Raw genomic sequence first — 27,971 nt, 5'->3', positions numbered from 1 at the left:
TAGTTAAAAATAAATAGTTTTAAGAAAATGGTGAGATTTTTATAATTAAATAAATAAGGAGAAATAATTTTATTAAAAAAATGGTTTGAAGGAAAATAAAAAAAATATTTGATTTATTCATTTGATAGGAAAGAAAATAGTATTTGTTTATAAAATAATAAATAAAGAAAAATAAAGTAAATAATAGGCCGAGAGTACCCTAATTATAAATAGAGAGACATGTTAGGTGAGTTTTCAGACCTACTCTTTCTATTCCTCTCAATTTCATTTTTTTCCTTCTCCTCCTCCCAAAATCCTCTATTTTTCTCGCATATATTCCGAACTGTCTCAGTAAAACAACGATCTCAGAATCATTAACTGTTGGATCGTCGTGAAATTTGAATATGAGGTTTGGAACTTATTTCCGCATAGACCCACCGTTGCGATTTTTAAGATAATATTTGTGGTGGAAGAAATATCCCTCGCATTGAGTTTTTCCTTTTCCCATAGACACCCAAAACCTATTCGAATAAAACTAAGATTTTAGACTCGTCAACACTTAGATCATTGTGAAATTTGAACACCAGCTTTGGAACCCATTTCAACACATTCTCACTGTTAGGATTTGCGAAATAATATTGTTGCAGAGAGAAATTAGTCTCGCACATTGACAGTAAAATGGAGGCTACAATTTCTTCTCCTTCCATCTAACGCTTGAAAATCCTAACGGAGCAAACAAAGGAAAAGCTTGAGAAATCTTAGGGAACTGCTAGAGACACTACTATCATCGTCGAACTACACACTTGAGCCCGCTTAGAGGTAAAGGATGAGTTAATCGTAATTGGGATTATAATGAACATGTGTAGGAATCCTTAGGAGATCAATTGAGGTTTATTTTGGGATGTTTATTGTATTATAATTCTTCATGTATGATTATATGAAATTGTTTAAGTGGTTTTACTCCCTGTTTTGTGAGAAGTATTTTTGCATAATTTGTTTGTGTTCTGGATAAGATTAGCGTGATAAATAGTTATATTGGGATCATGAAATTGTGATTAAAATTTTGTATAAGTGATAAATTGAATATGTGATGAATTGTGAGATAACATGTTGCTTTGAGATTATAATATTATTATTGAGATTAAGTATACGTGCAAAGTTGAACATGTGTTAATTTGTGAGATACAAGTAGACATGTGATGGTGGATTGTGACATTATGAGATTCTAAATTGTGCACATGAGATTTGGTTATGAATAAGTATGTGGTTAATACTTGATGTGACAATACTTGTGTTATGAGTTGTGAATTATATAATAATTCAACCAGTGTTTAAATTGAGAAAAATGTTTATGCGCAATGTTAAAGGAAAAATATAGGATTCCTAGTTAGGAACTAGTGTTAAATTATAGTGCAATGTGTTGAACGTGTTTGAAACACGAGTGTGAGGTCGTGTGTATTGTATAATTCATGAGCAATGTCTGTGTGCAAAAATTATTTTAGGGGTTGGACCTGAATCATGAAGGTGAGGCCTTAACGGATTCTTCAGAGTTTAGGCCTTGAGGGTAAATACACTCAGTTTGAGTGCTCCTTTAAGCCTATGTTGATCCCATATGGTTGGAGCATTCTCGCAAAACAGAGTGACCCTGACTACCTTATGATTTTTTACTTAGTGAGAGTGACCTGACATACCCATTGTATGGTGTGTCTTGTTATGTACTCCTAAGCGTCCTAGGGTGATTTTTCACTAACATAATACCACATTACATATAGGCTTGAGTCTTAGTATAATTGTTGCATAACGCTTACTAATTGTTTATTATGAAATTGATGAGTGTTATTACGTCTTAACCCAAGTGTGTGATTCACATGTAATGTGATGGGTGATTGAAAAATGAATTTTAAATTATAAAGTGATGAAGTAACGTGAGTTGTATTAAGTTGAGCTATGTTATAAATTCTTATATAATTTATTTGGATTACGTCTTTGTTTATTTGTATTTTTTTATAAATGTGATAACTCACTCTCTGTGTACTATTTGTGTTTGGATCCTGTGATGATCTTGAATCTTGTGTTCGTGGGAGTAGATGACTAGGTGGATGATTTTAAAGAATCTCGTATTAGAGAACGTTGTGACACAATGCTCTAATTGTATGTAACATTAGGGATGCGTTTTTATTTTAATTACACGATGTTATTTTATTTTATTTTACCTCACTCATTTAACAAAATTTCTTTTGTAAACTTTGACAATATTGCTCTGAGTCGAATATGTATTTTTATAAGTTTTATTTGACAATATTAAAGTGAATGTGAACATTTAACTCTTTTGAAATGCTTTTATTATATGTTTTTAAAAATTATTAATTAAATCTATATTTTTATTCCTTTTATTATATATATATATATATATATATATATATATATATATGTTTGGGATAGAGGGTGTGACATGTAATACATGAAAGTTTAGCATTTTATTTTGTGTACAATGACCACAACGAGAAAACTTAGCATTCTTATCTTCAAATTTGTTTACTATGTATAAAACTCCAAAATGAGTGCTTTCTGGACTCTGGAGTTAACGGAGTCCAAGGTTTATATGTGCCGAAACCAAATCCTCAATAAATGTCAAACCACAACATTAATTTTTTTTATAAATCACAGGTATTTTCTAATGGAGACAAGTCTATTCAAGTCGAATTGGATCATTAAGAGTCACAAATCATTATTCTAATATCGCTTTTTAATTAAAATATATATTATATATACGTTTGCATTTGTAATGCCATAGTCATATGTTCGAATCCGATAGTCAACTTTTTGATTTTTTACATAATTGATAATATCTTTTTTATAAATAAAAAAATGGCAGAGTTTGATTACTATGTAACAAATCAAGAAAAGAACCTAATTTTTATTTTTTATTTTTTTCTATGCAATAGAATAAAGTTTGGATATTGATAGAATTTATCTAATTCTTCTTTGTAGTAGAATACTTTAGTGGATTTTGCTTTATTTATAATAAAATATTTTTCTTTTAATTTTAATTTTGATTTATAAGATTTTCCATTAAAAAAGATTTTTAACATGTCCTGCTTTTCCCACACCGGGACCTCCAAATGGACAGTTTGTGGGTGGCACTGTCAACTGGTTAGCACTCCCCAGTTTGAGATTTACTTATCCATGGAAAACTGTTGCTATCGATCAGTTAGTAATTTTTTCATATGATATGCGGAGCGAGACATACAGATATTTGTTGATGCCCGATGGTCTTCTCGAAATTCCCAAATATGAGCCTTGAAAGGTTGCCTGTGTCTTTCTTATGATCAGAGGGAAACTTATTTTGCTGTTTGGATAATGAAGGAGTTTGGAGTTGAAAAATCTTGGACTCAGTTGCTGAAGGTAAGTTATGAGCATCTTCAAAGTTATTCCCTTTTGCCTTTGTGGATGTCTGAAAATGAAGATGTCATATTGCTGGAAAGTGTTGGAGGTTACAAATTTGTTCTCTACAATAGGAGAGATAATAGAGTAGACTGGAGTGAAGTTTTCTACGACAAACTTGTGTTGCGTTCCTATGATTATGTCCAAAGCTTGGTTTTGCCATATTGAAATTCATAACATTGTCCCTTAATGTATGGACAACACTGATAGAGTGAATTATTTTGGCGGTTTCTTGGGAAATTGAATTTTTTGCTGTCCTCTCCTCAGCTGTTCGTGTACAGTCCATTCATGTAATTATGTTAATATTTAATTTTGTGATTCAATTTTAAAACTGTGTGATTTTTAAGGGACAACACAAGGACAACTGAATAAGAGACAACAGTAAAGTCAGATCCGTTATGATTAATTTGTTGAATAATATTATCAGCTATTGCAAATGGTTGAATTTCTATCATTTGAATGAATTTATTTTATTTTAATTTAGCTAGTGCATTCAGAAAGGAAATTGGTTCTCTCACAAAGGTTTTATTTTGGGTTGGCCATCAAAAAGTTTTAAACAAAATGCTGTAAAAAAAAAGTTATTTTAGTTCTTCAGTTAATAGTAGTGTCATTTATTCTGTAATTTACTTGTATATATGGAATACCAGAACTGTGATGGCTTATGTTATTACTATGTTATATATATAACTATATATTTACTTCATTAATAAGCATGTAAACATGCCTTGCAAACAGATGCAACCTTGTGACAATAAGTAATTGCTTCTCGAGGTTACTAACCTCCAAACACAAGCATATGCAAAAATTTCTATATTCATGAGCTAAGGTGGCCTAGCAGTGGAAGAAAACATATTTGGGTATCTACTAATCTTAAATTGAAGACTTTATTAATAAGTGAATTCAGTAATTTATTGCAACAACATATGTTATTTCATTTTTCAACAGCATTGTTAATAAGTGACACCAGAAAAATCACACATCTATATATTAAGAATTTTAGCCTTCAATTTTTCCCTCATCCGGTTCAACCTTCATAGTGGTATAATTAGCCTATCACACTTCGTCGCTCAGTCCGTTGCTTCTTCCCAGCAAGAAAACTCCGTAGCGTTAGTTAGTTATGAATGAAACCTGGCTATGCAAGAGCTTTTATTTATTTTTACAAGCAGAAAATATAATTGGTTAAATTGCAATATGACATACTAAGTAAATTGTTTCTACCTTTTGTTTTAGTTGAATAATTTTTTTAACTCCTTCATTAACACGATGTCTTTCAGTTGCAATCGTACCCTCTGTTCAACAAATTTAAATACCAAATTATTTCACAAGTGTAACATAAGGATCCTACAAAAGACAACATAATAATTTTTTCGGTACACAAAGTCACCTTGAAATAGTAGCAAACAATACAGTCCAATATAATAAATGGCACCTTGACAACTATCACAACTTTATGTATAACCTTTGCTAAACATGCTATATAATCATGAGTCCCAGATTTCAGTGCTTTCTGTTTTAAAGGAAAACATTATCTCAGAAGAAAATTGGAGCATGCAAATTATGCCACACAATTTGTTCAAAGATTGATAGTCAAAGCTGTAGGAAAAGACTTGAAGTCAGAAGTACAAAACAGAAAAATATAACACAGATTGGAGGTTTGTTGTGCCGTGAAAAATCACTGTCTTGAAAGCAAAATTCGACTAGACCTTGATGCAATCTAGTTTGCCGACTGCTCCCCAAGGTTAACACAACGAGCCTACGAACATGTGCACTCGTGGCCTTAGGCTATGGAAATCACAGAATAATTGCCCAGAATTTTTAGAAGTAGATAATAAGAAAAGAATTGAAAATTATTTTCTGCCTGTGCAAACCCGTGCAAGACTATGACAGTCCTCTTTTTAATAGCAAAACCAATGAAAAGCGTCTTTCCCTTTTCCTGTCCACAAATCATAATTATTAGCTACACATTTAACAAATTGACCGTTAGAGAATTGCTAATAAAGTGGAGGTTATGCTATTTGGTTTATAGCTAATCAAGAGCATTAAATAAAAGGAAATATTTGTTAAAAGAATAACAATCAAAACTGTTTAAAATCAGTTAGGAAATTTGGGAATAAAGAAAAGGAATATTATATTTCAGATGTGGGACATCACAATGAAACAATTGTGGCTTCAGTTTGCCATTGTCCAACAATCCCCCACCAATGGTAAAGCTGGAGTTAAAAAAAGAGCAATTTCTGGACAAAAGAGAGAGTAACATTTAAGTATCAATATCATAATGATTGAATTGATACATAGTGAAGTAAGGCAACAATTGTGTCTAGGTAGTGAATTACTCTTGAACTACCAAGTTTTCAAATGAGACCCTTACAACACATGTATTTCTCTAATATTTGTGATTTCCGCGATATTACAAACCAGCGCTTTTAATGGCCATGCGCACACCTTGGATACTAATGAGAGCTCTAGAAAGAAAGCCTAATTCTTTCATAGAAGGCGGCCCACCTTCACTCTCACGAAGTTGAATCCATCAAGTGCGTCTCAAAAGCACCACCAAAGAGGCTATGGATTCATTAAGAGCAAAGAATTCTCATCTTTCAAAATAACAAGCGGTGAGTCCATCAAGTCCAATTCATATGGACCACCTAATAATTAAGGCTATGCACTCATTAAGAACTGAAAGTTCAACCTATCCACAATGTATTACCACATGTCATGGAGATGAGAAATGTAATACAATAGAGTAATCATATGGTTTCGTTTGACCATTGATGGTATCCACCATACTTTCCTCAACACAAAGGCTTAAGCCCCATCCCCCTCGACGATTCAAGTACAACTTTCTTTGTTAGACCTTTAGTGAACGGATCTGCCAAGTTGTTCTCTGATCTAACAAATTGTAATGAGATCACACCATTTTTTTAACAATTCTCTGACTGAACTGTGTCTAATGCGTATGTGTCTCCTTTTTCCATTATAAACATTGTTCTTAGCAATTCCAATAGCTGCTTCAGAGTCACAATGAAGAGAAACTGGTATAGACCGTTTCCCCCACAATGGCACATCTGACAACAAGTTTCTCAACCATTCAGCTTCTTGACCTGCTAAATCAAGAGCAATAAATTCTGATTCCATAGTTGAACGTGCTATACAAGTTTGCTTGGAAGACTTCCATGATATGGCACCTCCACCTAAAGTAAAAACATATCCACTAGTGGAACTTACTTCATCATTATCAGTAACCCAATTTGCATCACAAAATCCTTCTAACACAGCAGGAAATTTATAAAAATGCAAACACCAATCCATAGTACCTTTAAGATACCTGAGTAAGCGATGAAGTGCAGTTCAATGTTCATTACCTGGATTGTGAGTATATCTGCTTAGTCTACTCACAGCATATGCTATGTCAGATCTAGTACAATTCATGAGAAACATAACACTCCCTATGATTTTAGCATATTCAGTTTGTGAAACACTAGAACCATTGTTTTTCTTAAGATGTATGCTAGGATCATAGGGAGTTCTCACAGGTAATTCATCATAACAGTTAAATTTTTTAAGTATCTTTTCAATATAATGTGACTGACACAAGGAAAAACCATTATCACTTTTTCTCATTTTAACTCCAAGAATCACATCAGCTTCTCCTAGATCTTTCATATCAAAATGAGAAGATAAGAATAATTTGGTCTTTTCCACTACAGTCACATTAGTACCGAAAATTAACATGTCATCAACATATAAACATATTATCACACATTCTTGTCCAAACAATTTAGAGTAAACACAAGTGTCAGATGAATTCACAATATAACCATCACTTACCAAAGTTTGGTCAAATTTTTCATACCATTGTTTGAGAGCCTGTTTAAGGCCATATAATGATTTTCTCAACTTACACACTTTGTTCTCTTGACCTTGAATCACATAGCCCTCAGGTTGTTCCACATAAATTTCCTCTCTCAAGTCACCATTAAGAAAAGCTGTCTTTACATCCATTTGATGCACTATAAGTCCATGAATAGCAGCTAAAGCAACAAGAGAACGAATTGTGGAAATTTATCAATGGTTCCATCAGTTCTTAATTTCTTTCTAAAAATCCATTTGCATCTAATTGGTTTACTTCCCTTAGGTAAGTCAACTAAATCTCAAGTATGATTAGACATGATAGAATCTAATTCACTATTAACTGCCTTTTTCCAAAAGTTGGCATCAATGGAAGTTAGAGCCTCATTATAAGTTTTAGGATCTTCCTCAATGAGAAAAGTAGATACAAAAACATCATTTATTTTATCGACATCATTGTTTTCAACCACGAAGGCAGTAACAAAATCTGGTCCAAAACTACTTTCTATTCTCTTCCTTTTACTTCTTCTAGGTTCATTAACTTGTTCATTTGTTACAGAGGAAGAAGTACGCAAATGTAAAGGCACTGAAGTAGTATTACAAGAAGAAATCAATTCATTAACATGTTTTGTTAAAGGAAATTCTTGTTCAAAAAATTCTGCATTTCTAGATTCACAATTAGAATTATCATTCAAACGCAAGAACCTATAAGCAGCACTATTTTGAGCATATCCAATAAACACACAATCAAAAGTTTTGGTACCTACATTAGTCCTCTTGAAATCTGGTAGAGCTACCTTAGCAAGACATCCCCATACTTTTAAAAAAAATTAAATTTGGCGCAAATCCTTTCCATAATTCATAGGGAGTTTTATCTAGTTGTTTATGGGGAACTCTATTTAGTATATAACAGGCCGAAAAAATGGCTTCCCCCCACATTTGGGTAGACATACCAGAACTTAATAACATAGCGTTCATCATTTATAGTTATTACTACTTTGTCAGCTTCAAAAACCAATTTTAATCCAGCTCTATTTAGACAACTACCAGAAATTAGGTTCCTACGCAGAGAGGGAACATACAAAACATCACTCAAAGATAATGTTTTTCCAGAAGTAAGTTTAAGGAGAATCTTTCCTTTACCAAGCACTCCAGCTGTAGCTGAATTTCCCATGAAAACACATTCTCCGTCATCAACATCCTCAATCTGGTGAAAAAGTTCTTTGTTGGCGCATAAGTGTTTAGAAGCACCGGTATCTAGAATCCAGTCCACCTTGTTGTCGACCATGTTTGCCTCCACTACCACAGCAGCTATCAATTTTCTTTTCCTTTTGACCTGTATTGATCAGCAAACTCAACAACATTAGCATTAACTGAATTTACAGAATGTAAAACATGCTTATCTTTAAGTCGGTTGGCCTCCTCTGTCTTCATATGATTTATTAATTCTTGAAGTGACAAGTCCCTCTTCTTGTGTTTCAGTTGGTTGCGATAGTCACTCCACGAAGGTGGAAATTTTTCTAGAAGCACATTAGCCTGCAATATCTCACACATCTTCATTCCTTCATTTAGTATATCACCAACTATATTCTCATACTCATGAATCTGCTCCATGATTGGTTTGTCATCCATCATTTGGAAACGCAACCAATTTCCTACCACATATTTCTTTCTTCCAGCATTGTCATCGCCGTAACGTTTTAGCAGAGTGTCCCATATTGTTTTTGCAGACTTTTGATTAATGAAAAGATCAAACAGATTATCTGTCATATGAGTTAGCAGATGACCTCTAGCAGTTTTGTTGTCCTTTTCATATTTCTTCTTTGCTTCTTCGTCAGCTTTCTTGGTTTCTGCAGGAAGCGGTGTGACGACAGGGGTAGCAGGAGTTTCAGGAGTAGATGATTCAGAAGCGTTGACATCAGCGGGAGGATCTTCAAATAGCACATAATCAACCTCTAAGGCTTCAAACAAAATCAACAGTTTTTGAGACCATCTCCTATAATTTGAGCCGTCTAGAGGTTCTATTTTCGACATATCCGGAATGATTTTTGACAGACTTCCAGCCATTTCTGTTTAGTACTTGATGCAAGGAAAAAATAATTTTGCTTTCAAATTGTAGGAAAAGACTTGAAGTCAGAAGTACAAAACAGAAAAATATAACACAGATTGGAGGTTTGTTGTGCCGTGAAAAATCACTGCCTTAAAAGCAAAATTCGACTAAACCTTGATGCAATCTAGTTTGCCGACTGCTCCCCAAGGTTAACACAACGAGCCTACGAACACGTGCACTCGTGGCCTTAGGCTATGGAAATCACAGAACAATTGCCCATAATTTTTAGAAGTAGATAATAAGAAAAGAATTGAAAATTATTTTCTGCCTGTGCAAACCCGTGCAAGACTATGACAGTCCTCTTTTTAATAGCAAAACCAATGAAAAGCGTCTTTCCCTTTTCCTGTCCACAAATCATAATTATTAGCTACACATTTAACAAATTGACCGTTAGAGAATTGCTAATAAAGTGGAGGTTATGCTATTTGGTTTATAGCTAATCAAGAGCATTAAATAAAAGGAAATATTTGTTAAAAGAATAACAATCAAAACTGTTTAAAATCAGTTAGGAAATTTGGGAATAAAGAAAAGGAATATTATATTTCAGATGTGGGACATCACAATGAAACAATTGTGGCTTCAGTTTGCCATTGTCCAACAAAAGCTGGTGGAGGAGCAGGCCGATGAACGTACCTGTAGGAGGATATCTGATTGTATACTTTCCTAGCATCTTTTGATGCTTCTAGATCTTGAGTACATGGCAATTAAAAAAATGGATGATACTTCCAATTTTTGCCACTGATTTGTCCTATATGAACAACCATTGTGTGGCAGCTCAAGTGCAAGCCATTTGACTTAAGAAGGATTGACATTTGTGTATGTTTTGTTAGATATTGGTGCTTTCACAATGTTTATTGTTCTGTGCACTAAACAAAAGTGTGTATCAAAACTAATCAGGATGGGGTCAATGAGTACCGAGTAGCCAAGAAGGTCCATGGCTTAGGACAGTGAACTTCATTATTCTTGAGAGTTGGGAGGAATGTTGCTCTAAGGTCTGACCAAGTGGCATAGCCTGTGAGATCTGTCAATTGGGGATGGAAAAATATTCTCTCCTTGAAGAGATTCGGTAGGAAAGAGAAAGATTCGTGGATCTTGTGAATTACACACTAATGGCCTCCACAAGACCCATGAGTCTTTCTCTCTCTTATAGTGTTCCTTCGGTGACTGGAGAGGAGCCCAACCCATTGGGGATCTTTCCTTTTTGTTGCTCATGATGCTTGGCTGCCCTGGACCAAGAGAATTGAACTCGACTTCTCTTGCTAAATAGATCGTTTTCCACATGTGAACACAACTGAATTTTACACCACTGTGCCAACAATAACAGCTTACAAACAAAGTTTCATCTTGATGCCAATATCTCATTGACATCCATGTTAGAATTTTCTGTTACCCAATTCATTGAAAGCTTTTTTTGTTATTGTTTGACATTCAATTCCAGAGGAAATGATAGGACTTCTGTAACAATTTAAGCATTAATCCTCATTGTCTGGAATTGAATGTGGAATATAAATCAATGTCTGATTATGGTCCATTTTTGCGGTCATAGACAACCCATAATTTCAGCGAAATGTTCAGGGACATTTAATTTAGACTCCCATGCCTATCTCTGTGATATTTAGAGATCTACAAATTGAACTTGCTCTTTATTTTGTATCAAGCAAGTAAGCATTCTCCTCTCTTCAGAAACAAAACACCATTGAATTTAAGTGAGTGAAGGTTTAGAAAAACGAAACGGAACGAGTCTGATGAGTACAAACGTATTCACTTTGCAATGACTAGATGTAAATTTCGCTATCCGATTATGCTTCCACTTACTTTGATCTGAATGTATTATTTGGACAGAGAGCATGTTTAGATCAGTAACTTAGTTTAACAATCCATACATATATAATTAATGAGTTACAAGAATTATTGGATTTCAAACATACTTCTTAATAGAAGAGCTGTAACCACTCAGAACATCATAATACCTTGACCACAGCATAACACCTCCATATTTAGAAGAACCCTTAATGGCTGGAAGCACATTGGAAATAAGATCAGCAGAAGGAATGAAGCCACTTCCTGCAGCCAGTGGCGAAGCCGGTAACCCCAAGAATATCTTGTTGGCAGGGATACTTGTGATCCATTGCTTCCATGCATCTTCAAGGTTACTAATTGCCCCAGAAGAATTGTATTGGCAAGGAGGGTTGTTGTAGAATTGGACCCAAACAAAGTCAAAAAGGCCTGTTGTGAGAGCATTTCCTATCCAAGCATCAGGAAATGGGCACTGAGGTGCTGCAGTTATGTACACTTTCTTGCTTTGTTTGGCCATGCCGTACCCTTTAAGGATCCTTGCAAGATCACCCCAGTGTTTGTTTGATCCACCTTCAATGTCAAAGTCAATGCCATCAAGAACGGCAGAGCCAAGAGGACGACGAGTGGTTGATGAGTGTCCCCCCAAGAAGTTGTTCCAAAGGTAAGTGGCTGCTTGGCTTGGATCAATTGAGGGGCTTCCAACATCTCCTCTCAAAGAGAGCAATACCTTGATGCCTTTGGCTTGACAAGATTTGATGTCTGAGCTTAAGCCAGTGCATCCATCATTACTATGAGGATCACAGTGACCAGCAAGATTAATCATGGGAGTTTGGCCTTTGCCAAAGGTTGGCAAAAAGGCTATGATCACATAGTCATAGTTCCCCGTGGCGCAAGCCTCGGCCAGCGTGCCCTCGTCGCCATTCTGGCCCCAGTAGGTTGTAATTTTGCCAGCATAAGAACCATTTGCTAGTGCTAACAAGACTAAGCACAAGAATGTGACTGAGATAGGTGATTTCAATGCCATTGTGAAGAGGGCAATATCTAAGGAAATGTTTTAAGGTAGTTAAAGATTTATGCTGCTTCTGTGCCAAACACTGCTGGGGGAGAACTGCTTTTATAAAGTTCCTATGTTTTAATTCGTTCAAAAAATTAACTTTGGAGCTTTGCTTATTAGAGCGTGCCTTTGCAGTCATGGTTAATACAATTAATAATCATTGATGCTGAGTTCATGGAAGCAACGTGCAAATTTACCAATCTCTTTGGCAATTCTAACATCTTCTGTTTGCTCTTGTTCAGTGCTTTCCTAAATTACTTCCACCATCCTCCACTTCTATGATTGATAAATTAAAATAGCAGTCAAATTGTAAGAAGCATGCTGGCAAAAAAAAAAAAAAAAAAAAAAAAATATATATATATATATATATATATATATATATATATATATATAACTTCTTTTTATAGATATCAGTGGTAAAGTAATCATAACATTCAGGAATTAATTAGTTACTTGTTATGTGAGAGCTTATCGATATTCATGAACTTGTTTCTTTGATAGTTATCAGTTTTGAGCTTCTTCAGTGGCAACACTGCCAACTCATATCTTGACAACTGACAAGAGTAACACACAAGTAGCAACTCATGTTGGAAATTTAATTTTGATATTATTAACTACTTTTCTTTTTATTCCGCTTCACATCTCGATAACTGTTGACAGTATAGAATAAAAATAAATACCAAAAGCAAAATAGCTTTCTATTTAAATCTGTCCATAATGTAAAAACTAAGCAGATTTGACTATTTTGTTTAACAACCTTTGTGTTGGCTATACAGATAGCATTCAGATGGTCAAATAATTCCAAAACATAGAGATGATATTCAAATATCCCTCCTTTATTTCATAGCTAATATCACATTATATTAAATAAGTCATAAAAAATCAACATTGACTGATAAAAAATTCATTTCGTTTACTCCAAAATGAGTGTTTTCAGGACTCAGGCGTTAAGTTTGAGTCCAAGGATTATCTGCCACCAAACCAAATCCTGATATTTTGCATCTTGACTTCAATAAATGACAAACCAGCAGTGTTCTAATAATATCGCTTTTTAATTAAAAATCATAGACCTTTCATATGGATGATTATTGTTTCGTTTTTCAATTTTTTAAAATCCTGTATAATTAAAGATATTTGTAAATATGTATATGTAGCAGTCCTAATATATGACTTTGGCATTTACCTTGAAACTAAATTATTCTTGTTTTGATAATGTTATTTCAGTTAGGATGCAACTTTTTAACCTTGAACTTTGGCTTGTTTGAGATGAAAGAATATTACTATTTTAGCATATATAATGTATAAGATAAAAAGTAAATGCGAATGTTTTGCTTTTTTTTTTGAAAGGCAGTAAATAGTGCATGTATTAATATTGCAAATATTTTTATTCTGGCATTTAATTATAAATTTTTATAATAAATTTGTTGATTTTTATAATATTTTTTTAAAAACCCTTTATAATATTACTTAAAAATTTATACAGTATATATTATATTGTATAGAAATTAAACTTTAAACATAGTTAAAATATTTAATTAAAATAGAAGTTTACTTTTATATAATTGACTGGAATATATTTTTCATCAAAACAAAATATTTAAAATTCAGTTTTAGTCCCATTTTTTTTTGTCAAGTCCATGGAAATCTGAAACATGTTACAGCTAGTTCAACTCAGTGTTGTGCTCAGGTGGCTAACAAGGAGACAACTTAGAAGTGATGCATGGGCTACTAATACGAGTGTGCATGGCATGACACCTTTGTTTCTGGCATTAGGGGAAGCAGGTTCCTTGATCTGCTTAGAAAGGGGCAACATAAATTAGGGATGTTTATCACCTGATTTGATTCGATTTGACGGATTTTTTCTTAAAAAATTAGATCTAATATATTTTAAGGACAAATTTAAATATTTTTTAAGTCATCCCAAGTCTCAACTAGTCTAATGTCATATATATTTTTCTGAAAACTATAATTTTAAATAATTATCTATTAATAATACAACTTCTTCGCTTAATAAACAATATTTTCTCTAACATGAAATTATATTTAAATTGATATTATTTATCTTAAAATATATATTAAAATATACGCCTTAATTGTAGTTATATGCATTTTTAATTCTACAATTTTACTATAAGCAATATTAAGATTAATATCTGATATAAAACAAATCAAATTGATAAAATATTGTCTCATATTTATCGAGTCTTAATCAGATGAATCTCACATTCACATAATAAACTTATCAAATTAAAATTATATATAAAATAAAAATACAGACAAATTAACCCATCCCACAATACCCCACCTCCTCTAGTAAGATGGCATGACACTCACATTTATTTCCTAACATTGCCTACGTATCAATTGCTGACTTGTCTCTTCATTAGCCATCTGGGCACAACACTTAAAAGGAATTAGTGAGTTGGAGTAACGGTAATATGTTTAAGATTTAAAGACTGGTAAAACGTGGTAAAAGAAAATGGAGTAAAACCAAATTTTGATTATTTTGATGAAAAACATATTTTATTTTAATTAAATTCTATCATAAATAAGTATTTTTAATATATGTTTTATTAAATTTAATTTTTAATAAATAAGTATATTTCAATATGTAAATTTATAATGAATAATTTTTTTGATAGGCATTTATAACGAACAATTTGAATTTTAATATAAAACTATATTTAGTTATTGATTATTTTATTTAAAAATTTATTGAAGTTCAATGAGAAATAGAAAAAAAAATATAGATTGAAAGACATACACAATTATAAGAAGATTAAATATACAAATAATGATAAAAAAAGAAAATAGTTTGAGACAGTTGAAAGATAACTTTTTTTTGGCATAATTACAAATTAAGGTATTGGGAATGTCTAGTCTAATTAATAGAGTTACAAAAGTCTCCAAAAGGTGAAATCTTTTTGTTTAATTGCAATGATTTGTGAAATATAAATGAACATTAAAATGAGAGAAGAGAAAAAAATATTGAAAATATCTAATTAAGAAAGTTAGAATTTAGAAAAGTCTCCAAATGATGTATTATGGTTCACAACATTGAATTAGAGTTTATAAAAAACAACATTGAATTGGATAAGTGGAAAAATAAAATTTAGAAATCTAGATAGAAGACTAAATGAAAGAGAAAAAAAATGGATTTTTGTTTCAAAAAGTTAATTTTTATCTTTTTCTTTCCTTTATTTTCGCCTCAACCAAAATAAATCATTATTATGGTTAGTAATTAAATGGTATTCTCCACTTGTTCTCTTTAAATAGAAAACGACAATTGAGAGAATGTGGCTGAGTTTGAACTCTTTTTTTGTGTAAGGTATTCTTAGTGATTAATCCTTTTTTGAGGCAGAAACCCTGAAGTGAGTGATTAATCCTAACTGTTTAAATTGACAATTGCACTGGCAGAGTTTGATTTGATCAAGGTTTTAAAAGAAAAAATGAAAGTTTATCATGTAAATGAATTGTCTTTACAGATCTTTAGAGTAGGAGGTCTCTCTCTCTCTCTCCATTGTGAAATCCATACAAAAAAAGAAAAGAAAAGAAAAGAAAAGAAAAGAAAAGGGGTTGGTACAGTACAGGAACCACGATAATAATCTCTTTCATAATCTATGAGAAAGCAATTTAAGCTAGTTGGTGAAGCACAGTCATTCACCTTTTCTATGTCTTGTGTTTTCGTTGTTTCATGCTTTCAAACTTTATGTTTAGTTTCTATCCACTGTTATTATATAAAAAATATAATATCAATCAATTAGAAATCAAGTAGGTAAGACTTTTAATTTTATTTTATATGAAAGATTTTTCAAGTGAATTAGATTTCAGAGGTTCATAAGGACTCATTCAAGACTAATTAAGTATTTGCATATCATCTCCCAATAAAATACTTACATCGATCGCAGGATTTGAATCCACAATTTTGTAGGATATAAATATGATCTTTATTAACTAAATCAACTTTTATTGGTAAGATTTTTAATGTTGATATACTTAAAATCAATCAACTTGTAAATAATTATATGATACTCTCACTAAATTCTTTTTTTAAAAAAACTATATGTATCCTTCACAGCAAGTAATCTTGTAACTGCACAAACTATTCACTCTTTATTTATTTATTTTTATTATTATTATTCAATTTTGTGGGGGCCAGGCTTTCTTCTGGTTCTGTTATTCTTTTCTTGTAGGGGAAGTTATGTCTCCTACTCAATTCGATCTCATGTCTGTTATAAGCACACATCCTACAGTTTTTCATGTGTGGTTATTTCAAACTTTTGGCACAACTTTTAGCTCACTTTATCATAATTTTTTTATATTGGAATAGATATGAACACCTGTAAGGTTTCTATGCTTTAAATTTGCGTCACAAGGTGTGGTAATCTATTTCCTTCTCAAAAATTTGTGTGAATTTAACCTGATTTGATGGGACAAACAGGCTAGCAAGACTCATGAAATGCAGACCCAAAAACTATTAAACCTATTTGGATGAATATTTTTCTTCTTTATAAAATACATATAGTTTTTTTCTTTTTTAAAAAAGAGAGGCTAATTCGGCCTGACCCAATAGATAAGCTAGGTTAGGCCAACAAACCTGTGCCTGAACAAAAATCAACCCGATTCATTTTGTCAGCTCAATCTGTTGCGGGCCATAGTATGTTACTGAATGGAATGAAATGACAATATACACTGAAAATACATATAAATTAAATCTTACATAAAAAAAGATATTAAGTTTATAAGTGTTCATGTAAAAGTTAAATGAAAGAATTTTTAATAATACTGAGATGCATTTTAACTTACCTAAGAAATTTTACTCATTTTATTTTCTTCTATAATTACTTGTTTCTTTTTTATCATATCTATAATTACTTGTTGAAAGTTTATCTAAACTTATTTTTATTGTTTTGAACTTTCATTGATCTTATAGTTTGACTATCCCAATAAATATATTTTCAGACCCTACCCTGTATGCAGTGTATGGCAATTATTATCATGCTCTTCATGTGTTTAAGATTCTAAATCACACTTTGACACATAAACACGACATTCATTTCTTGTTTGGTGTGACAGAAAGTTACTTCAAATGAAAATGGTTATCTCATTTTCTTTAAGACCTCTATTTTTTCACAAGGGTTGATTTATGATATATCATGTGTCTGTCCAATAAAAATTGAAGACAATAACTAGATGAGAAAGCATGTTGAACTTACTACTTAAAGTCAATACAATTTATTGCTTATGTTGTTCCATTTGTCCCCCTCCTTGATCTTGATAGAATAGACGAACTTTCCCCTTGTGGTCATCATTGTTTTGTCATTATAAGCTACCAATAACGTGCTTGTTGTATATTAATTTTTTATTCATCATATCATAACTTGGGCAAATCGTTGCAAATGGAAACCTCATTGCCTTTAGCCACTGATAGCTTCTCATATAGTTGGTTACCAAATTACAAACCCCTTGCAAATGACCTTAAGGAGCCTCTAAGAGAACCCACTTACAATTTTTGTGATGGCACAATCAATTATCCATTTATGGAAGATTGGCAAAACTTCAATTTTGATATTTCCATCACTCAGTCCCCTGCTGTTTTTTCTCATGCTGATGAACTTTTCTCTAATGGCCTTATCAAACCACTATTTGTTGGTCCTTCCAAGGTAGAGTTTTGCAATACCACCACAGATTCCACACAATCCAAGCCTGTTTCTTCTAGAAATGTTTCTCCAAGAACTGTGCAAATTCATCATGGTTTCCTCACAAAGTGGAAAACCTCTACATGTAGAACCTTGAGAAGCCTTTCAAGGTATGTCAACCAACTATGCCAGAAAGTTGGAAGCTCAAGGAAAAGTACTAAAGTTGATGATTTTGATAAAGAAGAGTGGCTAGTTAATAATACCTGGAGCAGCTCACAGCAACCATCTCCAAAATCAAACACTGTCAATCATATTGGTGCTTTGCTTGATTATGAGAACTCAATCTATGAAGCAGTCCTCCATTGCAAAAGATCAATAGGTATGCTTATGCTTTTCCCTATTTTTTTTGGATAAAATATCTTTTCAGTCCCTTTACTTTCAGTAAAACTTGGTTTTTGTCCCTAAAATTCAACTTTGATCAATTGGTCCTTGAATTTTTTAAAAAAGTAGTGATTTTTGTCCCTCCTCGTGGTGAATAGCGTCTCTGATAAGGGACAAAACCACTGCTCTTCTAAAGTTCAGGGGCCAAATTAATCAAAGTTAAAATACGAGGACTAACACTAATTTTTACCAAAAGTACAATGATTAAAAACATATTTTATCCTTTTCTTTTTTTCAATTTGTGTATGATTTATTAACCTTGCAAATTAACTTCTTTCCTGTTTTTCAGAAAGATGATCCCTCCTCAAAATAAAGAGAAAAGAACTGTAGAGCGTCTTGAAATGAGTGGTATCTGAACCGGTTCTTTGCATCATTTCTCTCTTGTTCTCACTTGGAAGTTATTTTTATTTCTTTGCTTAAACAAGAAGAGGTGCTTTGGCAGATACCAGCTGTGTGGTTTATAATATCAAATGTCAGGAAATGTTGGATTGGATCCTACTGCTTCATGGTTTTGTACAGATATGAGTTATAGCACAAACTGTGTATTGTGTTCATATTGTAAGAAAGATAACAATGTTTTTCTTCTTTTCTTCTTCCCTCTTTTTTCATTGCTCTCTTATGGCAATAAAATTTTAGCTGGGAGATTTTACTGATTATTATAGCACATACTTGCTCCAAGAGAACAGGATGTCTAAATTGTGAACCATGACAACAGCATTTACTTCAGTAAGAGCTACCACTAAGAATACTGTTGTGGCTAACAAAGAATACCAAATGACCCTCTCAAGGTCCCTCACATTACTCTATCTTCACTGTTGTTTCTTTTTCCTTTCCAATGTTACTTAAGAGAAACCTTCATTTTGTGCCATGGTGAGACAAGGTATGAAGACAAGACATGAAGTGTTATGCTACAGATAAAGTAGGATTGGCACTTCATAATAGGGGTTTTCAACTGCTGCTAAATTAATTAACTATTCAGTAGCTTATTTGATTGCTCCCTTGTCAGAAGTGTCACTAGTAGATATTTTTCCCTTCTACACCTTGCTACAACAAAGTCGGCCTAAGAATAAAGCAATTAAAACTCATGCTTTAGGTCCAACAACAAAACAATTATCTGCCATTAATTTTTATAAAGAAAAAAACTTCATATGTTGACAAAAAGTTCATGCATATTGACAAAAAATGTCTATTATATAATTATCTGGTTTAAAGTAAAAAAATTTCTTAAAAATTTACTTTAGGCTCCACACACAGTTGGGCCAGCTAGCAACAAACACTAGGGTACTTTTTCAATTCAAAAAATAGAATTTATTCTGTAGGTGTGAAGTAGCTAGGGAATATTTGCAATAGAAAGCAAGTCACCAGGGGAGAGACTCCACTGGAGTCTGGATCATTTTGGCAAGCGACAAACTGAGTAAACGTCAACCTATATGTTTTACTCGAAACTTTGTTTTTCAGCTCTGTTGATGTGTGGAAACTTTGATTTGCATTTAATTTTACTGATACAACTATTAAATCAAAACTATACTGTATATTATTTTAATCTTATAATTGGAGTAACAATAAGAATAAAATTAAGAGAAAATAGATTATACATTTATAGTGTGTAAAGGACTATATATACAATAATTACTTTAAATGTTATACTAATATTAATTTGTGATTCATTGATAGTATAAAATTAATTTATTTTGCTCTGCCAACCAATTAAAAATCAACTTTAGTTTAATTTTTAAGATAATTATTATTAAAATCAATAAATTTATCATAGTAGTTTTTACAGTGCAAAAAAAATTATACCATCAAGAAATACCCTTTTCTCAATTTTAAATTAATGCAAGATTTTGTAAATATATTTTATATGATGGGAATTTTAATCTAGTTGTGACTTTTTGTTGTTGTCTTTATGAAAATCACCATCCAAAAATCACAGACTAACATGTTTAGTTTGATGTCAACAATAAGAAAATCATGAATTAGCGAACGAAAATTTCCCTTCTAATTCCTCACTGATCTACAAAGGATTTGAGAGGGAAACATAAGTCATGTATTGCAAGGGAATAGTAAAGAATTAGAGAGGGAAAACATGACTCATGTATTACGAGGGAATAGTGAAGAATTTTAGTGAAAGAATAGTGAAGAATTAACGAGAGAATGTTGTGAGGAATTAGCAAGGGATTAACATGGTAACACTTTTTGCAAGATAGTGAGAGCTTGGCAAGGGACATTTTGTGAAGGAATAGCAAGGGAATTTGTCAGTCGCTAATTAATGACTTGGATTTTACAATATACTGGTTCTTCACTAATCTTATTAGCGACAATTTGCAAGAGATCATTTCTTGCTAATTTGCATTTTTCTTGTGTCCCTCAACAATTAATGCACGTCAATACGAAGCAGCTCAATGTTGCTTATGTATTATTTATTCAGGTGACTTTGTCGATTTATGTGTCTTTGATTAAAACCAAATTCATATATACTTTGTATGAGATATGAATTCAAAATTTAGAAAAGAAGAGGAAGAGAAAAATGAGTCTACAAAATTATGGTTTTTGTAAAAAGGTTATTTTTAATTTTACATTAAGACAAACGAAATATAGGATAAAATTTATTAACATTATAGATTCCAAAAATATTTAGGATAAATTTATTAACAATAGAGAGCATTAGCTCAAATTCAACATTAAATTTAATCTCCAAAAATAATTAATACAAAAATAGAAAATCCAAAAATTTATTTTTGGATGTACATGGGAAAATATCGATGAATTTGTCATGTATCTTATTCACTTGATCTTTATTCCCCTAAACACTTGAAAGGATATAGAAATCAAATATCCAATCATAAGTTACAATATCATAAAATTGTTCTTTTAACAACTTATCTTAAAAGTTATAACGAAAGTGATTTGTAATTTAATAGTAATATAAAACTGCTTTATATTATAATACTTACCATTGAACTCTTTTGAAATACTCTTAATTATATGGACAAGACTTTTGAGATAATTTATTCAGTAAACACCTGTTAAACAACATAAAAAAAAAAAGTGACTTTATCATGTGGGTGAGATTGTAGGAGTGATGACAATATATAATCTTACTTTTTTTAAAAAAAATCTTACATAAATGGTTAAGAATTACTTGATATAAAATTAGTTTTGACTTATTTATATAAAATTAAACTATTAAGATTATCTTTTCTCGTGTTCTCACATGAGACTTGAGATACCCTTATATTAATGTTGGAGAAAAATCCATAGCTGATAGAATCATCTTAATTTCTGCAGTTCCTTCATTCTTTGTTTTCTTTCTACGAGTTGTTGCTTCCTTATCTATGATGAATCGCTAGAAAGTGACGTGATTATCACTTTGCATCTTGAAACGTTGCCCATTGTCAGTGAGGACAATATGTCGCTGCATTGTATATACTTGTGCTCATAGAAACACTACCCATCCCACTCACACGTATCCCTTTGTTCAAACTGATTTTAAATAATATTCTTTTCTCTTATTGAAAATTGACACGTCCTTGAAAAAATCTATTTTAAAAACTACTAGTAGGCATTTATTTACATTACACATGTATTTTTGGAAAATGTAAGAAATAAATTCAGTTAAATAATACTTTTTTCACCTTTTTTTAATAACCAATACTTCCAATTCTTCAATCAACATTCAATATAACGAGATATTTAATTTTTAAATAATCCATAAAATAAAATACAATTAAATAAAGATTTATCAAATAAAATTTAATATTTTAATCTATTTTTATAGTTATTAAAATAATTTTTCATGATTAATTTGAGAGTGTCTCCTAATTTTATCACCTTCAATTCATTCATTATATATATATATATATATATATATATATATATATATATATATATATATGCAATTCATACGTTACATCTTCCCATGAAATGTAAATGTACTTCGATAAAAATACAATCACAAATGAAATTTCATTTATCCACGTGAACTACACGTGCATTGTTAGCAAAGTTGTGATTAGGCAATCACAAATGTATTATGCTTCTCGAAACAACTTTCTCTTCTACAAGGATATATCATATATGGACACCTCGACCTCGTGAAAGTTCCCATTTAAATTAAAAAAACAACTTGGGACCATTTTTTGCATCTCATGTTATTATTGTCTTGCCCCGAACAAATGCTTATATGGCTCAAAGAATTAAACTAGTCCAATACGACCAACAGGTGTAATAAAGGAATGTTCTGGATTATAAGCTCCTTGACTGTCCTACAATTTTCAGAACAATTTATGTTTATATACTTTCATTCTGTTGCCGGTTCTATCGTTTCCTTTTGGGTAATGTGTTTCAGCTTTTTGTTCATCTTTGTTATGCCCATTTTCATCTTCATTCTCATTTCCAAGACAAGCTTTCTAAGAAGTGTGTGAGGATAAAATATATTTAAAAAAATATTATGTTAATTTGTAGAGATAATTATTGATTCTAAAAGTAATAGAAATAAATTGTTGATGTCTGAAAAAAGACCATCTACGTAGAGTTCTAATCAACAAGAAAATTAAGTAAAGTATTTTCAGAATAGAGTGTGAACCACTATAAAAAAAGTTGACAATCAAAAAAATTATACAAAACAACAAAAATCAATAAAGATAAACTAAAAAATGCATTTTAAAAATTTAGAAACTAAAAAATCAAATTTAAATTTTGGGAACCAAAAACAATAATGACCCAAATGTAAAGGTTTGTTTGATGGACTAAAAAATGAAAAGAAAATGAGTTGAGATGAAAGTTTTGAATTAAAATAGATTATAAAAGTGTGAATCTCATTAATTTACTCATCATTTTTCTCATTTCCTCTCTCTTTCACTTCAAAACGAAGAATGCCTAAGAGACTAAAAGCATATTTGAACCAATATATTATCAAACACATATGTTATACTTTGTAATTCACTAACACTTTAAAAGTTTAAGTGTCACATGAATCTTTCTTCAATTTATTTTCGTTGTTTTGTTTGCAATTAATTTTATATTGTAAATCTTAGCATTCAATCTTAAAATAGATGTTTTGGAGGGACCAACAAGGTTCATTGATAGATGATTAGATTTCTTACGCATGCTTATAAAGATTTAATTTTTGACTTGTCATATTGAGAAGACTTTATTAAAAGGTGTAAAACTCGTTTCAATAATCTTTACGTTTCAAGAGACTAGTCTTATGATTTTTTATTATGGAAATACTTTACTTTCAACATAAAGAAATAGTTGTGTTGGAGATACAATTTTCCTTTATTAAGATACATGATTTCCTTTTTTGTGTGTGTCAATCACAAATATACTTCTACTAGAGATAATCTTATTTAAACTAAATAAAATTATTTTGGGCCGTAAAGCTCCCTCAAATATTTAATACAACTATATATTTAGAATTTGAACTTAAGAATACTAGTTATGCTGAAATAACTTTAAGTTAGGATTTTTTGCATTAATTACTATTTTTATTTATATTTTATAATTCCTTTCAATTATTGGTTTTTAATTTTAACTGATTATAAATTTAATTTGAATTCTAATATTTTATATTAAACTGATAGATATAAAAATTATGTATTTTTGGTAAGGCAATAATGCATGAGTCAAGTATTGGGACAAATAATTAAGTTAATTAAAATAATTTTGTACCTATTGATTCACATATTTGGTGAAATAAAGTTTATATGTTTGATCTAAGTAAGTTATTGCATCTCACAGATATTATTTCTTTGATTATTACTTTTATGCAATATAATAGAATATATTATTTTTAACAATGAATTTTCATATTATTTTTTATTATTATGAAAACTGTGTGATTGAATAACAATAACAACATCAATAATAACAAAAACAATAAAAATAACAAGTTATTAGTTTAAGTGACACTAGACTTTATTTTAATTTCTTAATCAATGTTTGGGATTCAAGCCTTGAGGAGGAAATAACCCTATGACCATGGTAACCAAAAAATGATATATCTCATTTTGACTTGTATATTTGTTTTACCTATTTTTCCTTTTTAAATAGATATAATTATACATTTTCTTATTTCGTATTCAACTTTCTCTTGCTCTTTTTTCTTATTTAAAAAATAAAAATGTGAATAGACAAATAAGATAATACAAGAAGGAAAAATTTTCTTAAAAATGTGTAGATATAATTTGAATTTTAACATATTATTTTTAAAAGATTTATCATAAGTTTGGTTACAAAGAAACATAAGAGAGAAAATAAAAGTTTAAAATTTGAATTGAAAAGATAATACAAGAAGAAAAAATTTAACTTTTGTTTGTGTATATAAGTCAACTTTCATTTTTCTTTCTCTAAAACTTAACAAAAGAAAATGTTTTATTATTGGTATTTTTTTTTCTCTTTCTAATTTCTTTTCTTTTATTTTCTCTTCTACCGAACATAGGACTACTTAACTTTGGAAATAGCAAAAAAAATTATAAATTATCATAATAATTCTTTTCTCTCTCTCTTATTTTAATTCTAACAAAATATAAGAAAATAAATATTTTTTATGGTAGAAAAGAAATATAATAAAGTAGTAATAAATAAATATTCGTTCAAACAATAAATGCAATTTATGTGCGAGTAACTTTTTTGCCAATTGTCATTTGTCATGTTTTCTATTTCAAACGTGACGGTGGGATGGCAACGATATATGAAGTGGATTGGCATTGACCCATAGGTTTAGGGTCAAATTAACTTTAAAAAAAAGTGTCAAATTGTCAGTTTTATATAACGTGTTTGTGTTAATTAAGTGTTAACAGTTTATGTCTAAGTGCAGTGCTCTAATCCATCTTATCCTTTCAATCAAACAGAAATATTGTTCAATGCTCATTACATTTTTCGATTAATTGCTGAAAAGAGAAGGTTGATATGGAATCCTTAGCTGAAGCAACCTCGGGAGTCATAGGATCACTTTTGAGCACCACTATGTTGTGCCCTCTTGACACTTGCACGACCAAGTTCCAAGCTCAAGTTTCTTCACTTGACCACCCAAAGTACAGGTATCATTCAACATTCGTTTTCTTCATTTGACTAGTCCTCTCTTTGTTCTTAATTTTCCTGCTTGACCACTTTTCATCCATGATCTCTCTTTCAAAAATCATTTTTTGATTCTTCATTTATTGTGGTCAATGTGACTCAATTGTTGACTTTGTAATTCTTTAATTATTGAAGGGCATAATCAATTATAAGACCAGAGATTTTTTTTTAAAGAAAGACCAAGATTTTTTTAAGAAAGACCAAAGATATTGTTAAGTTTGTAATTCACTATAGTTGATTTGGATTCATATGTTATGATGATTTTTGAAAATTAGATTGGTATAAGCTATGACATGCTTTTCTCTAAGACCCTCTCTTGTAATGCCAATTTATTATTATTATTATTTGTTTTTTTTTTTAACTTTTGAAGGAACCTAGCTCTATGAAGTGTTAATAGAAGCAGTATCTAGTGGTCAGGTGCTTTCGCTATACCAGGGCATTGGAACCAAGAATCTTCACTCTTTTTTTGCAAAGTTTGTCTACTTCTATGGCTACAGCTATTTTAAAAAACTCTATTTGGATAGAAGTGGTTCTAAATCCATTGGAGCCAAAGCAAACTTGGCAATTGCTGCTGTTGCTGGGGCCTGCACAGCCATTGTGACTCAGGTGAGAACAAAAACTCTTGGTATAGCAAAATCATTTGTACCCAAAATTCATTATGCTATGGTGTTATTTATAGTGCAACATCATCATGGGGAAAAAATCATGATTTAAGTTTTTGGTGCTTTATACATTATGCGTAGGCTATGTTTGGTAAAGCTAATTGAAAGTTGAAAAATTGAAAATTATCTTATTGAATCATAAATGTTTGGTAGAATTATCAGTTGAAGTAATCGAAAAATATAAAATTACAACAAGAATAAAAATAATAAAATTTTACTTTAAATAGATAAGATTAAAAAGGAAATCTAATTAATATTTAAGGACAAAAAAAGAATAAATATAAAAAACTAAAATCTAGAAATTAATATTTTAAAAAATATTATTTTAAGTAATGTCTCAAAAAATACTAAAAATTATTAAAAAAACTCATTCATCAAATAATCAAATAAAATTTTCAACTAGTAAAAAAATATAAAAAATAACTAAAATACCTAGCTAAACACACTCATATAATGTATATGATATTTTTTAGGATTCATGGTTGGGTAGGAAACCAAAATGAGAGGATTTATTACATTTCTAGAATAAAACAAAAGCATGTTCAATAATAATATATTCAACAAATATTCTATACGTAGGAATCATTATTCCTAAGAATGTCTAAATTTATTTGATTTCCTGAAAATCTAAAAGTAAAATAGTATATTTATCACGATTTTAGTTATTTATCTCACTAAATAATTTAATAATAGTAATGTAATATTTGTATTGTAATTAAACTTATTTTTTAACTTCTTAGATTCTTGCTTCCTTCCATGAGAATATTTCCAGAAAATACTGTTTCCTAAGAATGCTATTTTTTAAAAACAAAACCAAACATGAAAAATTTTCCCTTGCATCAAATGCGCTTGATCATCCTTGATATTTTAAGGAAGGAGCATAAAACAAATCATAGAGGTCTAACATATGTAAAAGCTCCTCCTGAGATTTTCAGTAAATTACACTAAACTATAGCGCCTCCTGAGATTTTTTCAAATCACATACAATGATACAATATTATTCCTACTTTTTCTGTTATTACATTAATTCCCTTAATTGTTTGCAAAACTACACCTCTTATACATTACACTAATCCCTTAATTATTTAAAAAAAAACATTATATTGTGTATCCTGAGAGGTTCTTGTAAACTTAAAAATATTATGTATGATGTAAATGTTTTTAGGAAGGATCAATATAATTTACTCTAGCATATATAACTGCATATTATGCATGATATCAAACTTTATAAAGTTTAACTGAAGAGTATGTCATTGATGAATGTAGCCTTTGGATACCACCTCTTAAAGAATGTAGACAAGTGCCTTTGGAAAGTCTAAAGGGCTATTGAAGACCTTTGCAGAAGACCACATGGAATGATGCATTTGGTGGCCTCAGCATTTCCCTGATGCTGACATCAAACCCTGCAATTTAGGTACTTAAAGTCAATGTTATAGTTTGTATCAACAACTTTGCACCATACTTGAGTGCTTTTTGAGAAGTTAAGTTTCATTCATAATCCTTGATTTGAGAAGCCATAACTGATCAATTTGGAAATACCATGCTTTGAAGTATACGGTGTTTGATCAGTGGAAACAAAGAGCATTGAGGAATGCACTAGACAAAGATGATAAATGATGAGGACCCCTTTATGGATAAAATTATAGGAAAAATTTGTAGAAGAAATGGAAAATACGAATGGAGATAAGAAATGAAAAGCAACAACGCCACAATGCCTAGAATTGATAAGTTGAGGATAATTTGATACAAAAAATATGACTTTTTTTTATAAGAATTTAGGGTTCTACACAAGAATCAAGAGAATAATTCTCTCACACTTAGTGCAAAGTTAATTTCTGATTTTATCCAAGTCTAAGTCTCCTTCATTGATAAAATTGTGAGGTACATATAATTGTCATAGGGCATGTCAAGAGTTCCTA

The 27,971-nt window shown here is 30.9% G+C and overlaps 2 protein-coding genes and 1 pseudogene across 2 annotated transcripts; 2 read left to right on the top strand and 1 right to left on the bottom strand.

Annotated features, from left to right (window-relative positions):
- Positions 1-11,178: 11,178 nt before the first annotated feature.
- Positions 11,179-12,292, bottom strand: LOC114424684 (acidic endochitinase-like). The gene has a single exon (XM_028391541.1). The coding sequence runs from the start codon at positions 12,198-12,200 to the stop codon at positions 11,298-11,300; it is 903 nt and encodes a 300-aa protein (XP_028247342.1). The 5' UTR covers positions 12,201-12,292; the 3' UTR covers positions 11,179-11,297.
- Positions 12,293-17,602: 5,310 nt separating this feature from the next.
- On the top strand, positions 17,603-19,116 carry LOC114424351 (probable membrane-associated kinase regulator 6). Its single transcript, XM_028391195.1, has 2 exons — positions 17,603-18,248; positions 18,600-19,116. Exons 1-2 carry the CDS (start codon positions 17,630-17,632, stop codon positions 18,605-18,607), a joined length of 627 nt encoding a protein of 208 aa, XP_028246996.1. The 5' UTR covers positions 17,603-17,629; the 3' UTR covers positions 18,608-19,116.
- Positions 19,117-19,177: 61 nt separating this feature from the next.
- Positions 19,178-27,651, top strand: LOC114424195 (annotated as a pseudogene).
- The last annotated feature ends 320 nt before the right edge of the window (positions 27,652-27,971 follow it).

Source organism: Glycine soja, chromosome 8 (genome assembly GCF_004193775.1).
Source record: "Glycine soja cultivar W05 chromosome 8, ASM419377v2, whole genome shotgun sequence".
NCBI classification, from domain to species: Eukaryota; Viridiplantae; Streptophyta; class Magnoliopsida; order Fabales; family Fabaceae; genus Glycine; species Glycine soja.
This window is presented reverse-complemented; position numbering and strand designations above follow the sequence as displayed.